The following is a 17190-nucleotide window of genomic DNA, read 5'->3' as shown; positions in this document are numbered from 1 at the left end:
AGAATAATGAGGTTTGTAGTAGAATAAAACTCTCTCCACACACACACGTTGTCCCAGCCATTTTTTTTTACACATTTCGTTTTGAGATGTTTCATCCAATTCTTTACATTTTAACTCCACATTAATATGTTATTGTTCGCTTTGAGCCGTGGCCATACCCGCACAGATTTGTTTTTAGACTCCTCCCAAAAGGCTTCATTCTAAATTTTTAATGGAGTTCTTTAGCTGCTTATATTCAAGCCGAATCTTTTTTATCTTTACGATGTGAGACTTGAGTTGACATCTACTTAAAAATCTCCTCTCAATCCAAGAACCATGCATCAATGTTCCTATGTTAGTATGATATTATGTGTTCTGGGCCGTGACTAAACTCATAAGATTTTATTTTTGGACTCCTCCAAAAAGTCTCATACTAATAGAATTTTTTGACCGCTTATATTTAAGACGAATCTTGTTTATGGTGAGGTCTAAGGGACTTAGATTGATACTCACCCAACAATATTAATCGGTCTCATCACTATTCTCAATTTTTTTTTTACTTTTTCTCTTTTATCTTACATATTTTTTGACCTCCGATCCGTACCGAACTTAAATATAAACATTTGGATAGAACGGAGGGTGTAACGATTAGGAAGGTTATTTATATTGCATATAAAAACAGCCGACAATAATCCAGCTAAAATGAATGAACACCAACCATTGTCGCTAAGATTCAAGTACAACTTTCCTATGCCTCTCCATCAAATCTTACCAAACTCTATAATCTGTTCTCGGCCAAAATGTGGATCACCGGTCTCTCCCACCCTATTTTCCGTCCACTTCACTTCAATATAGCTTCGAAATACAATCCAAAAAATGTCGAACTTAAAAGAAGTAACGTACGACCCGTGAAAACAAAGTACATGAGAGCTCTAAGGCGAGCTTGAGGGACCAGAGCCCTTCAAAATCAACAGTCGATGTCAAGCAGCTAGTTGCCTTGTTGCATGAAGATCTTTCACATCTCTTTGACGATCAGGGTATCGATCGGACGGCGTACGATGAACATGTCAGGTTTCGAGACCCGATCACTAGACATGATACCATTGGTGGATACATGTTTAACATTGCAATGTTGAAGATGATCTTCACTCCTCACTATCACTTGCACTGGATCAAAGCGGTATATACAGATCTATAATTTGCAATATCCCTAAAAACTCACTCCATTATGCACCATCTCTCACAAAGAAGCTCATCTACTCAGCCCTATATTTCTCTTCATTATTCATCTCTTTTTTTCTACAAATAAATATAAAGGTACTCCAAGAAAAGAAAATAGTAACACTAACATTTATGACTGCTTCTCCTAAAAATTGAAAATAGTTTTTTCAAAAATATTTTGTTAAATATACAAATTAGTTTATCAAACAGTTTGGTCAACTATTTTGAGCAAAAAGTTGTACACAACAGTACAAGTTGGGCCTAATTTGAAGGCACCCTTAGGCGGAGCGACCACCTGTGATTAAGCCCCTTCTAAAATTGGAGATCATATCACTAAAATTTCAGTAAATTAATATGTCATTAGACTCATTACACGAAAATAGTCATGATAGAAATTTCTTTTATATAAATGAAGCCCCCTCCCGGTGAATTTCTGTATCCGGGGAGAGCTTCTTCTTCTGCTTCTTTTTTCTGTTCATATTCTTATGTTTTCATGTTTATTTCATTTGTTAATCGTCCGGACAACAATAAACAGAATCTATTGTTTCTAACTAAGCGGATTCATCAATCGCTCGTGCTCATATTCTAAGAGCTTATGCTTAGCATGAACTATGAATTGTATAATTTTTCTTCTAGCTAATTGAGTTGTAGGCAGGACCTTATGAGATCATGACAAGGTGGACAGTGACAATGAGATTTATTCTTTTACCGTGGAAACCTGAATTGATATTCACAGGCACATCTGTAGTGGGCATCAACCCAGAGACTCACAAATTTTGCAGTCATGAGGTGCGAATTTAGCTTACCTGGACTCGAATTCAGCTCACTTCAGCTCGTATGCATGCATGCTAGCTACAGTATTAATGCAGAGTTTTGATGGTTTAACTATCTCTGCATACAAACATTTATTTTTCGCAGGATTCATGGGACTCGATTAATGATAATGAGTATTTTTCTCTTGAAGGAGTATGGGATGTAATCAAGCAGGTCATTTCTCTTGGATGAAAACATCATGGAATTTAATAAAATCTCTGTTCTAACAATATGCAAACTTAAATGTCGCAGCTGTGGATTTACAAGTCTCCAGATTTCGACACTCCCAAGTTTCAGATACTGAAGAGGACTGCCACATATGAGGTCCTTTTCTTTCCTAATTATAGTTATGAAAATCATTAAATTTTAAATGTACTTTCGTGCTCTCCCCTCTTCTCTGAGCTAGTATGATGCCTGCAAATAGAGTTCTCTTTCGAAAATGGGTATGTTTTGCCAGCAACCATATTTCCTGCTGCTTCCAATGTTCTCGATTGCAAAATAAGAACATTAATTTGTATTTTAAAAAGGACAACCTGACAATCTGCTGTATGTTCTGCTATGTTGATTCAAAAAACTTAAACAAGTGTAAAGCTGGCACATACTTTTACTCTATGTTGAACAAATGTGTAAGTTTACACATTGGTTGCAAATTCAACCTGAATTACAGGTCAGAAGATACTCCCCATTTACAGTTGTAGAAACTGATGGTGAAAAGCTGGCTGGTTCAACTGGTGTCAATGCTGTTGCCAGGTGAGTTTACCGGACTCGTGTCACAGAGAGGCACCACTGATCAATCTATAATACGAGTCCTACTTTAACTAGTTGCTGTATAACATGAATAGAATGTCTTGAAGTTTAGTACCATCATCTTATCATAATTGATATCTATGTCCTAGTACTAAATGAATCGCTATCGCTCAAGGCGTAAACACAAAAGCCATCCAGCCATAATGTTTTTTCCCCCATAAATTTGTGTTTCATTTGGTGATTTCTTGTGTAGTTTTCCAGATCCCAATCAAGACATTAGCTTGAGACGAGTTGAAGGAGGTACTGCTGCAGTATTAAAATTTAGTGGAAAGCCCACTGAGGACATTGTTTCGGAGCAAGAGAAAACATTAAAGTCAAGTCTTATAAGAGATGGCCTGATACCAAAAACAGGTTGCTTGCTTGTTCGTTATAATGATCCTGGACGAACTTGGAGCTTTAGGATGGTAAGGCTTGGTCTTGTGTTGTCTGATTCACTCCTTGTGTACCAATACTCGATCCCTCAATCCAGTGACGAAGAAGATCTGATCACTAATTCTAACATCGCAGAACATGTCTCCAACGCTAACCGATAATTGCTAAACATGACCATAAATTATCTCCAATTTGTGTGCCTCAGTGAACTTTTGCCGGCATTTTGCAAATTATAAACTTTTCTGCTGAAAAACATATAGGAAAATTAGGCTACTGCTTGGTCATGTTACTATATTTTGTTCTGGGAATAAATAACATGGTGCCACTTTCCTATTCCTTAGGAAACCTAAGTGGACATGTATGGATATTCTTTTTCGATATGTATGAATAATTTTGTTATTTTTGCTATTTATTATTTTGAATTATAACTTATAAGATGGAAAAAAAAAAAAAAAAAACTTATAAGATGGACCGTTCCAGTCGTACTGACTAGCTGTTTTGTGGGTTTTTCTTTACCTGCAGAGAAACGAAGTGCTAGTGTGGTTGGAGGAGTTCTCGCTGGATTAATGCACTTTCCCTTTACAAACATTGCCAATTTATGCTTCTTCGATCTTTGATGGTAGGATGTGTCGGAATGAATGTAAATTTGGTCAAAAGTAGATGAAACAGTTAAATTATTTCAATGCATTAGAATAATTAAAGAGATATTATTTGTTTTTGTCTCATATGCTATTATTATTATAGGTAATTGTGATGTTTCAAATCTCTTGCATGATAAATATTCTTTATAAATATTTAATAACTTTTATGGTGGTCATTATTGATGTTTTTTAAATATTTAATTTTTTAATTGTGTCTTGATTGAGGCGTTTTTGTACCATTCATGGGTGGCCATATGTGATGGCGTATATTTCGGCTTATAAGAAGCAATTAACTATACTTCATGATTATGGTTATGTGATTATTTATGGATTCACAGTATATATTATTATGGTGTGGTTCATAATTTTCATGATTAAGTATAATGGTGTGGTGTGCTTGAATCTATTAGTGTATGTGTTGTTTTGTATCATATTTTGTCATTTCTTGATCTATTTTGCCTGATTCGGAGGAGATTGGGTATTTGTAATCATTTTTATATCATATGATTAGTTACATTTTTGAGTTTTGGATTCGCATTTTCGATTTTTAGTTTTCGCTAGTGTCCATGATGAATGTTTGTGTTTTTCCGGTTCTTGCACGGTGACTGTGGAGGTGGTGTAATGGTGCTTAATTAGCGCGTGTTTTGATATTAGATTATTCTGATTGACTTATTTTGTTGCATGATTTTAGTTTAGATTTGAAAATTTGGAATTTATTTGATTTTAATAGTAATAAATGTAGGTCTTAATTTTAGTTTTTGTGAATGGCAAGTTGACTATTTTAATTTATTTGGTTTTAAAATTTGAATTTTCTCTTCATACTTTAATATGAACTTTTATGTAGTAATTAGAAGATTAATTAAAAGATTCAAATTTTGAATCTTATAAATGAATGCATTTAAATATATTTGTACCATTTATGGGTTATTTGAATTTTGAATCTTGTAAATGAATGCATTTAAATATATATACCATTTTGGTGGCCAAGGGTGACGACGGCGACGGTAGTTCCGGGATCAGCATGCGATCCGGTTTCAAAAAGGAAGGCGCTTCACTGTGCCTTAATGAAGGCGTTAATTGTGCCTCTTTATTGAGGGTGTAATTTGTGCTCCATAATTGATGGAGTTAAATGTGCCTTATTTGAGGTGTTAATTGGCCTTAATTGAGGACGTTAATTGTGTCTTAATTAAGAGCATTAATATTTTATTAATTGTACCTTAATTAAGAGCTTAATTGTCTCAATTATGAGTTATCATAATTGTGGGAATTTTTTGATCATCTCATGCAATATACACGTGATTTTAATATTAATTAATTATTGGATATATTATCTTTTATTTTTATAATATACATAATGTGTTATATATGTCGACTTATATTATTCTTGTTTTCTTTCTTCTATTCTCAGGATTCTTGGAAGAAGACGGGTTTTTCTTTTCGGACATTAAAGTTTTATTGTCTAAATTTCCCCGGTCATCTTGCATGTCCGACGGTTAGATAATAAGCTTTCTTGAATGAAAGAATTATCACGGTGAACTGCTGTTTCATATTGTTGAGATTCATTCTCATTTTCAAAAAAAAAAAAAAAAAAAAAAAAAAAAAAAAAAAAAACTATATTTTAGTTTTAGTGTCTAACCAAAGATCCTTCTTTGGTTGAGACTTTATTCTATTTTTTTTACCTTTGAAGATATATACGCACACTATTAGAAATAATTTTTTTGGATATATTATCTTTTATAATTTGTATAATGTATATATATAATTTTATATATGAGCTTATGTTCTCCTTGTTTCTTTTATTTTTTGCAGGATATTCGGTATATGGGTTTTTTCCTCTCAGACATTAAAGTATTATTATCTAAACGTCCGGAGATATCTTGCATGTCTTTCGGTTAGATGATAAATTTTTTTGGATGGATGAAATCCCTTGTAGCGGCTATTGTATCTCGAGATACAACTCATCTACGAGCATGTAGACCCCGACAAAAAAAAAATATTTATACTCCAACCGGAAAAAAGATATATACTCCCTCCGTCCCACCAGGTAGTTTACGTTCACTGTTTGCACGCATTTTGAGGCTCTTATAAAGGATAGGTGAATAATATTTTTTTAAATTTTTTTTTCTGAATAAAAGTTTAGACATCAAACTTTTTTTCAATAATTTTTTAAAAATTATATATAAAATGTAAGTATACTTTATAGGAGCCTTAAAATGCGTGCCAAAAAGTAACGTAAAGAACTTGGTGGGACGGAGGGAGTATATATATATATATATATATATATATATATATATATATATATAATATTTCCCACTATGAAAATAATTTGGGACAATTTAAAATAAACACACACATGAACTAATTGATTGATATTTGAGACTAGCGACAGAATCAGGATTTTCGAATGCCCTCCATCAGATTTTAAGACTTTGTGCGGGTTAGAAATGAATTATATATAATATAACTAGCGTAAAAACCCGTGCAAGGCACGAGCCTCTGTTTCAACTCAAGAATTTCATGATATTAAAAACTTTACAATATTAAAAACTTTACAAGTATATTATAAATGAAAATGTGGTTGGAAGATTGATGAAATGTATATAGTCGGTCTAATTTTTCTAGTAAGAATAGATCAACGTTGAGTTTTCATAGTATATGAGGTTTATTGAAAGTGAACTGAATCTTGTTAAACAAACTTTTGACTTTACAAAGAAATGTTATCAGTGCAAGTTTTTTGCCAAAAACATTTTAAATTTGTCCTCCAAAAAAAGCTTCTAAGATATAAAATATTCATATTGAGACATCACATCAAGTCTTATAAGATTTTTGTGGTCTACACGTAGTATGAGTATACTGCTGATACAAAAATGTTTAAAGCTAATCTTTCTCTATACTAAAACATCATCACATCAGGTGCGTTGTTCCAAGTCTCCAACTTTTCAACCTGTACCAATTAACTTAGTAAACCTAAATGATTATAGAGATGCATATTGGCTAGAATAAAACCTTTGTCAAAAGATCAGGAAAATTAAATAAACGGCATATCTCCTCAGGAGATTCATCCTCAATCTTTCACGCAATAGCAGAACATGTTTTTTTATACACTGCAAGTAGTGTGCGACATTAACCAATTTGTAGAGACTTGATGTGTCGTCAAAAATCTTGCACTTCTATCAAAAGAACAAAAAGATGTTAACTATAAAATACGCACTAAGATTAATTTCAGGATAATGCAACTGAAAAATAAAATACAATATAATGCAAACACGATTTAGATGGAAGAGAAAACAATAACAAGTGCAAGTAAAAAGTTAAGACCGAGGTTAGCATTAAAAATAAAAAACTCTGTGTGGCTAACTTCTTTCTACAATGAGATTTCAGCATGTTAGAATGATGAGATTGAAATCTAGTTCATATATGTAAATTAGAATTGAGGAAGGAATCAGTATCATGCATAAATCTCCACATTGGTACTAATATTTATATTTAGTTCTACATCCTTTTCCTCCCAATTGAATTCCTTGCAACAGAATACAAGATAATATACTTGGTTCCTTATTTCTCAGACAATGGTTTTGACAGCCTGTAATTTATATGAAGCCTTTTTATTCATCTTTAAACAATTTGTAGATTAAATAAATTACACTCTAATGTTTAATTAATGTCTCTCTTCAAGTGGCAATATTTATAAACATACACATAGGGCTTAACATAAGACTTAAAAGCAGAGAAATGACATAGATACTGACAAGAAGTAAAAGTAAAGATATATCTAACCTTGTTAGAGCGTATGGGTAGTCCATGAAAGCGGAAGTAACTCAAAGAGTTATGTTTAACTCTTGAAGGCATAGAAATGAGGCTGATCTTTAATGATCCACGTGATTCTATGTTGCAGAGGAGCATGAGTTCAAATAAGAATCATATTGCGAAAATTGAGATGCTGAGTAGATTAAAATAAATGTTGAATTTGAGTTTAAGGCCAACCTCTTCTGCAACTGGAAGACTGAAACTGCAGAAGGCCTAATTTATAATGCAGGAACCTGGCAAAACATCAGAAGAAGTGAGATAATATGTCGAGGTTACAACCCAAGAAGATAAATATAAGAGAAAATATGGCTAAATACATCAAGTTCCTTGCCAAGCAAGCACCAAAGTATGTGGATTTGAATTAGATCAAGTGAGTCAGTATAGACAAATTGAATAAAGAGTTTTTTGACTTTTAGTTAATTAGGAACTAGTTCTTCCTCACCTCAGGTTCCTTGATATATAAGTTAATTCCTTGACATGTCAAACTTCTTTGCCGTTTTAATATAATCCTGAAAATGAGATATAGATTATGTCCAACGGGGAAGTTGTGTTTGAAAATTATGCAACACAATTACAAAATTATATGAGCAACTAAATCTAATTATATTAATCGATAATTTTTCCATTTTCTCTATGCATTAATAATAAGTATAATAAGTCAGACACAAAGCTTGTCAACATCAAAACACCTTTCCAACTGTTCATCTTTTCATCCCAGGCTTACAAGATCTTTCACTATATTATTGGATCAAATTATTCATCTTTATTTAAGTATATTCATGCATATTCTTTTGACGTTCATTTAATACACATAAATATAATAATGTATCCTGTGGTGGAAAGATGATAGTGAAGCCAGTTCTAAAAAAATTATTCTCTGATTTCTTTATGCTAGCTGAAGTAAAAACATTTAATTTTACTAATCATTAGCTAAAAATAATGATTAGAAAAAATAAATTCTTCTATTAATTCAGCAGCAGCACCAAAAGAATCAAGGAATACTAAATTTGCTATTAGACTTCCTATAGCCTCTGTCCTCTGAGAAGGAAAAGCTATTCCAAGGCATTTATATCAGCTCAAGAAAGGGTGCTGTAGACGGAGGAAGAGGCTGATGGCTACAAGATTTGCAAGCACATAAGCAAAGCGGAGATATAAGCCAGTTTAGTTTATTTCTATTCTGTGAATATTAATAAGAACTTATCATCATTCTGTGATGTTTATGCCGTTTATTTATAAAAAAAAACTATGTATATCAAAATTGAAATTGCATACAGCCCTAGACTAAGGAAACAGTTCGAAGTCAAATGTTAATAGATACTTATGATTCCTGTATATCAGCTGCCCAGAATTTTTACTTCTTCTAGTTGACCCCAACCTAAAAGTATTTGTTGTCAAAAAGACACTTTCATCTACAAAAACTTGATTCATGCTCAATAGTATACACTTTACTTTACAATTCCGATGGCAGGTGAAAACAAACCATAAACAAAATTAACGAAAATAACCAGAACTAATTGCTCAAACAACATCATAAATTTTCCCAAAGTGGAATTAACAATATGCATCAAAATTATACACTGGTTCACTCAATCACAGATGACCCATATCAAACAGAATAGGTGAACAAAGTTAGTATGGCATAGTAAGGGTCATAAAATTACCTTTGCCACAACCGTAGTTCTTACATTCCCTTTACTAACACAACAATGCTAGAGACCTCTGAAGAATGTTTAAACTATAATCACCGAAGTAGAAGGAGACAAGTATCAAAAACACCACCAAAAGGTTGCACCGCTGATTCCATCGAAGGCTGAGTACAGGTGTATATGCCTACTCACAATCTAAATAAATCGGGAGGGTTAGCATTTGATAGGGAATAGAGACTAAAAAAATGGAGGAAATTTTGGCAAAGTTTGAAACCATGTACTTCCGTGGATGAGGACGTTCCAACCAATGTACAAGTCCATCGTTTAATCTGTTTACAACTTTCAGCACAAAAAGAAAAAGCACGTCAAAGTAGAAATTCAGTAACCAAGCGTTGTTCTCAATGAATTCCAATATACAATAACAAGACCAATTGCATAAGTGATGTTAACTTTTGTCCTATGACAGTAGAACCCGATCAAAACATTTGATGTTGGTTCATCTCCATTAACATACATGTAGGCAACGAATCAAAATCTGAGAAACCATACCTGTGAAGAAGGTGTACCGCATAAACCAAATTGATATACACACAAAAATTGGATTCGTTTATCCTAAAACCCAAACCAGGAGGAAAACCCAAGCGAGCGGAGGCAACCAAGCACAAGACATGAATGATAAATCACAGGCAAGGAGAGAACAGTAGGCAAATCAAAACTGTTTTAGAGATCAAAAGAAAACAAACAGCCAATGGCAATGCAGAAATTGTGTAAAAATCGAGGGTATATATGTAATTTCACAGGCATTTTTCTTGCTCTTTTTATCCTTAGTCCTCTTTTAATATATAGAAGTAGAAGTAGATTTTTGATTAAAATCATGATTTATAATAATTAGCAAGGGTCTAGGGACTAGGATGATGCCTTTTTCTACCCGGGCTTAAAATAATATCTTTAATAATTTCTGGGATTATCTGAATGAACCACAAAGACGAAACTAATGCTAGCCAACCATTACGGCTAGGATTTAAATACTCTCATACTCTTCGCTCAAAAAACTCAAACACGTCGCACCAAACAGAGCCTCTATTTTTCCCGGACAAAATGTCCGTGGCACGTCTCTCCGACCCCATTCTCCGGCCACTCTCCGGCCATTTAACCTCTACACACCCTCCACACCAAATTAAACTCAAACGAAGTGCGTTACCAGTAAACAGAACCAGAAAAATGAACTGGACAGTTAAAATGAGCATGGTGGAGCAGAGCCCGACAAAATCAACGGTCGATGTTAAACAATTTGTTGAATTCTTGTATGAGGATCTTCCGCATCTGTTTGATGATCAGGGTATTGATCGGACGGCGTACGATGAACGTGTCAAGTTTCGAGACCCCATTACAAAGCACGATACTATAAGTGGATATTTGTTTAACATTGCGATGTTGAAGAAGATCTTTACTCCTGATTTTTACTTGCATTGGGTCAAACCGGTAATATATAGCTTCTCTATCTTTCATTTTTATTTTTTAGAAAAATACTTGGTGCACATAATTGTATACAAAATCTTGTACATAATGACATGTGCTGGGTTTTAATGGGAATGACCTCATGTATTCACATCAGCCACCCCAATTAAAACCCACCACATCATTATGTACAAATTCCATGTACACAATTATGTGCACAATTATGTCAGTTATCTATTGGACATGACAATGGATATAGTCATTTAGTAGCAATTTTTTGGGAGTACAGCTTGAATAACACCAAATATCACTTCTTGGTGCCAAAATATTGCAAATGCTACAGCTAATTTAGTCTTGGAATTGGAATTGCTAACGTTTTTAAATTAATGATTAAATGTTTTTAAATGATTTTATAGGAGAAAGATACATGGCTTTCATTTCATTTTATAATGTCCTCCCTTCTTTGTCATGATTAAAATACTGTTTGAAGTACTAAAGTACATGGAGAACTGTGTGATGGCATATTGTCAAATTAAAAGAACAGTAAATTTTGAGTGATTATTAGAAAGTGTGTGATTTGAGGTAAATTTTGAGTGAATTATTGAAAAGTGTGTGATTTGTGGTTATAAGTGGCTTTTTTTATCCTTTGTGTAGAGTAGAAGAGTTAGCTGTGAAAGAATATGAAACTTAATGGGTTGAGATAGGGGAGAAAACAAAATTTATATATATACGTGGATTGAATACAATCACCCGTGTGGGGATTCGGGTTCGGCGGGATACAGCAAATAATAAAATTTTAAAAATATATATTATATATGTATACATAAATTAAAAACAAGAACTAGCCTTCAAATTAAACTAATTTATCAAATCATCAAGTTTTAGTTAAATTAAATTAAATAAAAAAATAAAAAAATTTGTTTAATTCCGGTTTGTTGGCAAACTGCCTGCCATTGTTGATATGCATAAAACGTAAGTACATAACACATATATGTGGTACTATTAAAATTTTAAATTAAAAAAAAAATCAAAGAAAATAAATCAAAATTCGGAGATATATATGAGTGTGTACATATCAAGTGCTCACCTTCTTATCCTGCTTTTAAGGTTGCATATAATAAAAATAAGTTGTGAATAAAGATGGGTTGCATATAATGAAGATACGTCGTGAATTTGTACATTATAGTTATTTACACATTTAACAACTACAAAAAAAGTTTGGTAAAAAAAATTGGTTTTCACTTTTCATTATAGTTGATTGATTGTATATAATTATGATTTTTGTGATTATTACATAATATTCTTTTTTAGGATATAGTTGCGATTTTGCAATTAGTATATAATATATTCTGATGTGATATAAGACTTCTTGCCTCACTTTATTTTATTAAATGCACTGGAACAATAGATTGTTTACTAATTATTTCCACAACTTCGAAGTTACTAATTATTTCCACAACTTTAAAGAACTCTATTTCTCCTGCTGCCAATCCCTCGTGCTATTCTGAAAACTTAGAAGAGTGCGGATCATATTATAATATGTTAAAAGCTGATATAAGGACGATAAGTTTCATTCTAATTAAATTCTCATAGACAGGGCCTTATGAAATAACGACAAGGTGGACGATGGTCATGAGGTTTATTCTGCTGCCCTGGAAACCTGAATTGATATTTACAGGCACTTCTGTGATGGGCATCAACCCAGAGACTAACAAGTTCTGTAGCCATGAGGTAGGAATCCATTATCCATCTCCCTTCAACACACATGCATGCTAAATTATAGAGGTTTAATTGTGTACCATCTCTCTCTGATATTTACTTCTGCAGGACTTCTGGGATTCTATTAAAAATAATAACTATTTTTCTCTTGAAGGATTATGGGATGTAATGAAGCAGGTACTTTCTCTTAAAGCATATTAATATACTACACTTGTATTTTTGTCCTGACAATATGCAAACTATAATGTCCCAGCTGCGGATTTATAAGACTCCAGATTTAGAGACACCTAAGTTTCAGATATTGAAGAGGACATCCACGTATGAGGTTCTGTTCTTTTTTCCTGAATGTAATTTTAAAATAAATCAAATGCACTTCTGTGTTTCTGAGTATGTTACTTGCCAGTAGAGTTGTCTTACATTATCTATCTATATATTTTCCTTGTTACCGAGTCTAACAGACAATCTGATATGCTAGATGTACATTTCCAATATAGTACTACAAAATTTTCTTTCAATTTGCTTATGTTTGTACAGCAACCTAATTTTCCTGATATCCTTTGTTGCTAGATAAAGTGTATATATAATATCATAGCATGCTAATATCCGATGCATTTCATTTAGCTCAGAGCTAAAGAAAATATAAAGATGGCACACATTTTCACTAATTATCAGAAAGAATATAATTGATTGATTGCAAGTTTAAGTTGAAATACAGGTCAGAAAATACTCTCCATTCATAGTTGTTGAAACTCAGGGTGAAAAGCTGGCTGGCTCAACTGGATTCAATACTGTTGCTGGGTGAGTTTCAATTGAGCCCCGCTCATCATATCGCAAGTACTGTTGCTACTAGTTTTAGTAAATTTTATAGACTGTCCTTAAACTTACAATCATACATAACCATTTCACCACTTCTAAACAAAGCACTCGAGAACACAGAACTAATCTGGTAAATTTTTGACACTCTTGAAATCACGCATTGTGGATCTGAGAGGAAACTATTATTCCTATATTTTTCTTCAAGGATTTCAATACTGACAACGATTGACATGTACATATACAGGTATATATTTGGGAAGAATTCCACAACAGAAAAGATACCTATGACAACCCCAGTCTTTACCCAGGCATTTGATGCTGATATGTCAAAGGTGTCTATTCAAATAGTTCTTCCATCAGAAAAAGATATGAACAGGTGATTTTGAACATAAATATCTTGTTCAAGCTATCGCAATTTGGAAACAACTGTTTATTATTTTTCCTTATTCTCCTCCAAAATCTGAGTCAATTCTCCTAAAAAATATAAAAATCTGACTCAATTAGAACTTTCAACAAATTCGGAAGTCTAGACAAAGAAAACAACTCTGTCCTTGTATGTAGCTATGATAAAATACTAGTCTATTTTTGATAAAATTTTATATTTGCTTAAATCCAAACATTGATTTTTCTATATTTTTCAAGACAATTTATTATATTTTGTACATTTTGTTGTTAATGAATATATATTCTTTTAAATCAGTGATGTTATAAGAAGGTGATTTAACACTATTAAGTATATTTTATGTATGTATACATTGATAATATGAAATTAATCAGTAAAAGTCAATGTTTTAAGCAGTTTGCCAGATCCTAACCAAGAGGATATTAGTTTGAGGAAAGTTGAAGGAGGTATTGCTGCAGTACTGAAATTTAGTGGAAAGCCAACTGAGGACATTGTTTCTGAGAAAGAGAAATTACTTCGATCTAGTCTTTTAAAAGATGGTCTGAATCCCAAGACAGGTTGTTTGCTTGCCCGTTACAATGATCCTGGACGAACATGGAACTTTATAATGGTACGTTCTAATCTTGTTTGGTTCTCAATTCAAATGTACAATACAGTATATCATTTGTTAATATATACTACCTCCGTCCAGCCAATTGTCTACATTTGGTTGGGACACGGAGACCAGGAAAAAGTGTAAAAATGAGTAAAGTTATATGAAAAGTGGGTATAATGGTGGGACCCATTTATATTTAATAATAGATTTGAGATAGTGGAGGAAAATAGTGGGTGTAATAGTGTTTATATTATTATAAAATGGAGATAGCGGAAGAAAGTAGTTGGTGTAATGATGTTTTATATTATAAAAGTTTACTACTTTTGGAATGTATACAAGGGTTGCGCTCAAGAGAGAACCAATGCTTAAAATAGAACCATAGAACCACTAAGGTTCTGCTGCATAACCTTATATTTTTCATAAATTTTCAGAATATAAATCTAAATACATGATTTTTTGCATCGTTATGTGTATTCAAAATTAATTTAAAAATATAATACATAAATAAGACATTTTTTTCATTTGAAGTTCTGCTGCGGAACCCTCACTAATACTTTTTTTCATTTGAAGTTCTGCTGCAGAACCCTAACTAATACTAGAAATAAGATAATTGTTCTAAGGGTTCTCTCCCCAAGGGTTCTCTCTGGAACATGACCCATGTATACAATTGGTGGAACGTCCCAAAAAGGAAACTGTATACAAATGAATGGGACGGAGGGAGTAGCACTTATTTATTTATGTTGTGTTTGGTTGGGTGATGAATGAATTCAAAGGAATAGGAAGAAAATTGAACTATATCATGGATAATTATTCAAAAATTTCTTTTCTTCATCGATTCCATTTCTTACACCATAAACTAGAGGTCACACCTTCGATTTGATAACATATGTTTTATTCTCTTATATATTCAATTTCTTCTCAAATCTCATAGAATAATTCTGCACTCACTCGGTTTTTTTCAAAACTAACCTCATATCACCTATGATGCTGGGTCTCTTTTAGAAGGATCTGACATGGACACATATTAGGGTATCAGGTCTTTCGAACTGCAAAATTAAAGACTCAGGGACAAGTTTTACAAGGATCCGACACTTCGGTTGGGACACTGCAATTACTATTTTAAATTAATGTGATAGTTCTTATAAATAAATACCTATCATTCTATTATACTGCATAACAAATTGCACAAATCAAGGCAAAAGTTGCTTATTTTCTCCTTTTACATCCATTTCACCTTTCTTTCTTCATATATTTTCTTATTCTTACTCTTAGAGATAGGTCACTGAAATTAAAGAAAGGTTGTGTAAGATGGAGAGTCTGCTTTCTGGATCACGTTCAGATCAGGATCCCGGTGTTAGTGTCAGTGTCGTGTCCTGTGGACACGGGTACGGCTGGTTTTCCGGAGAGTCCGAGCATCACAGCATATCCCTAGTATTTTCTTTTATTTTTACTCATTCCATTCCATTCTATCCCCCCAACCAAACACAATTTAGTGCTGAAGAATATAGAACAAATTGGTATTCATGTTTGAGCTTCTTTATAGTGCTGGGTGTGTATATGCCGGTGGTGATGGTTTTTTATATGTACAAATTGTAAAAACTACAGGATACCAACTTGTTTATATGTTATTATCGAATGTTATGGGAAAAAGACCTATTACCACTTATTTTTGAAAATTAAAGTAGTGGAATATGAAGGTTGTTGTAATCTTTGTTATTTACCTTATGCTATATTTTCACTTTTTACCCTTTAACATTTATAATGCAACGTATTTCCATCTTATATATAGTGACTGATTAATATGTTTGTGGGTCCATGACTTGTAGAGAAATGAAGTGCTGATATGGTTGGAAGATTTCTCACTGGAAGATTCATAATGGCAAACATAGGATTTTTGTCGATCTCAAAGCTCAGTTTTGGAAGTACACTGTTGACGATTCATACAGCAAAGTCAAGATATGAAATTGTAACAAGATCTCTGCATAATATCAACTTAAATCTGCAAAAATAAACCGTAGTACCTAGAAAGCCTTAAAAATAGTTATACAGAAACATAGAGTTTCTTGTGACTGGTGTTTGCAGAGAATGTCATCATCTTTCTTTGTAAAGTCAAAATTTCCCGATAGACTTTAGATGTCCCGACTCTCGTGTGCAACAAATATATGTTATTTTTATTATAGGCCTACCATATATCTTAGGTACTATTTGGTATTGTTGTTGCTCAACAACAGTTTTTTGTTAAAAACAGGTGAAAAACTGTTTGATAAATCTAAAATTAGGTTTTCCGAACAGCAACTTTTAGGTGAAAAGCTGTTTTTAAAAAAGGTAGGATCTTACATGCTTTTGGAAAAAGCTGATTTTCAGCTTTTGCAGAAAGTTGTTACAGATCTTACTGTCAAACCTCATCTAAAACATTGTTTTTTTATATTGTAACTCAAGATAAGCAAATATCAAAAAAAATTATCAAACAGTTGTCTTATTCTACTGCAACACTTTTTTAACTAGCACTGCAATTTTCATCGGCACTCTCAAACAATCCCTTAGAGAATCAAATCCGTGGAAATAACACTGGTGGTTTGATATAATTGTCTCCATAATTGTTGAATTTTACTTTTCAAAATTTTACTTAGTACTCATGTTAAGAACTTCAATATAATTACGCGAGATATTAACAACTGACTTTATGATATATAAGAGCATCTCTAATAACCTCTTTGTTTGAGCTCTTAACTCAAAATATAAAGAAGAGGAGTGAAAATGCCACTCCAAACTCTTGGTTGCTCCTCAAATCATTAAGAGCCCCACTTCCTTCTTTATTTTTAAGAGCCACAACTAGCTCTTAACTTACATTAATCTCTCCACTTTCTTTCTCTCTCTTCCTTATTTGTTCGTTTATAACTTCAATTTACTTTT

The 17190-nt window shown here is 32.8% G+C and overlaps 2 protein-coding genes and 1 long non-coding RNA gene across 10 annotated transcripts; 2 read left to right on the top strand and 1 right to left on the bottom strand.

Annotated features, from left to right (window-relative positions):
- Nucleotides 1-520: 520 nt before the first annotated feature.
- Nucleotides 521-5526, top strand: LOC108221534 (uncharacterized). Of its 4 annotated transcripts, XR_010291907.1 has the most exons (8): nucleotides 542-1159; nucleotides 1852-1989; nucleotides 2119-2187; nucleotides 2266-2337; nucleotides 2681-2763; nucleotides 3014-3224; nucleotides 3715-3811; nucleotides 5242-5526. XR_010291907.1 is itself a non-coding variant. In XM_017395406.2 (7 exons), exons 1-7 carry the CDS (start codon nucleotides 1094-1096, stop codon nucleotides 3757-3759), a joined length of 684 nt encoding a protein of 227 aa, XP_017250895.2. In that variant the 5' UTR covers nucleotides 543-1093; the 3' UTR covers nucleotides 3760-4362. The 4 variants fall into 4 exon arrangements, 3 of the variants coding, with proteins under 3 accessions (XP_063949052.1, XP_017250895.2, XP_063949053.1); XM_017395406.2 differs by lacking the exon at nucleotides 5242-5526 and having other exon boundaries at nucleotides 543-1159; nucleotides 3715-4362; XM_064092982.1 differs by lacking the exons at nucleotides 3715-3811; nucleotides 5242-5526 and having other exon boundaries at nucleotides 521-1159; nucleotides 3014-3682.
- A 1130-nt stretch (nucleotides 5527-6656) lies between these two features.
- LOC108224033 (uncharacterized) lies at nucleotides 6657-10169 on the bottom strand. 4 transcript variants are annotated; one of them, XR_010292265.1, is made up of 7 exons: nucleotides 9836-10169; nucleotides 9568-9625; nucleotides 9302-9481; nucleotides 8083-8149; nucleotides 7818-7873; nucleotides 7611-7717; nucleotides 6657-7003 (listed from the first exon to the last, which is right to left on the bottom strand). It is a non-coding gene; the product is annotated as an uncharacterized LOC108224033 (long non-coding RNA). The 4 variants fall into 4 exon arrangements; XR_010292263.1 differs by having other exon boundaries at nucleotides 9568-10169; XR_010292264.1 differs by having other exon boundaries at nucleotides 9302-9625.
- Nucleotides 10170-10250: 81 nt separating this feature from the next.
- On the top strand, nucleotides 10251-16460 carry LOC108224032 (heme-binding-like protein At3g10130, chloroplastic). 2 transcript variants are annotated; one of them, XM_017398552.2, is made up of 8 exons: nucleotides 10251-10768; nucleotides 12338-12475; nucleotides 12572-12640; nucleotides 12717-12788; nucleotides 13179-13261; nucleotides 13524-13655; nucleotides 14079-14292; nucleotides 16104-16460. In XM_017398552.2, exons 1-8 carry the CDS (start codon nucleotides 10259-10261, stop codon nucleotides 16152-16154), a joined length of 1269 nt encoding a protein of 422 aa, XP_017254041.1. In that variant the 5' UTR covers nucleotides 10251-10258; the 3' UTR covers nucleotides 16155-16460. The 2 variants fall into 2 exon arrangements, with proteins under 2 accessions (XP_017254041.1, XP_017254043.1); XM_017398554.2 differs by having other exon boundaries at nucleotides 10306-10768; nucleotides 12342-12475.
- Nucleotides 16461-17190: the final 730 nt, after the last annotated feature.

Source organism: Daucus carota, chromosome 5, assembly GCF_001625215.2.
Source record: "Daucus carota subsp. sativus chromosome 5, DH1 v3.0, whole genome shotgun sequence".
NCBI classification, from domain to species: domain Eukaryota; kingdom Viridiplantae; phylum Streptophyta; class Magnoliopsida; order Apiales; family Apiaceae; genus Daucus; species Daucus carota.
Note: the sequence above shows the minus strand (reverse complement) of the source record. Positions and strands in the feature narration are given on the sequence as shown.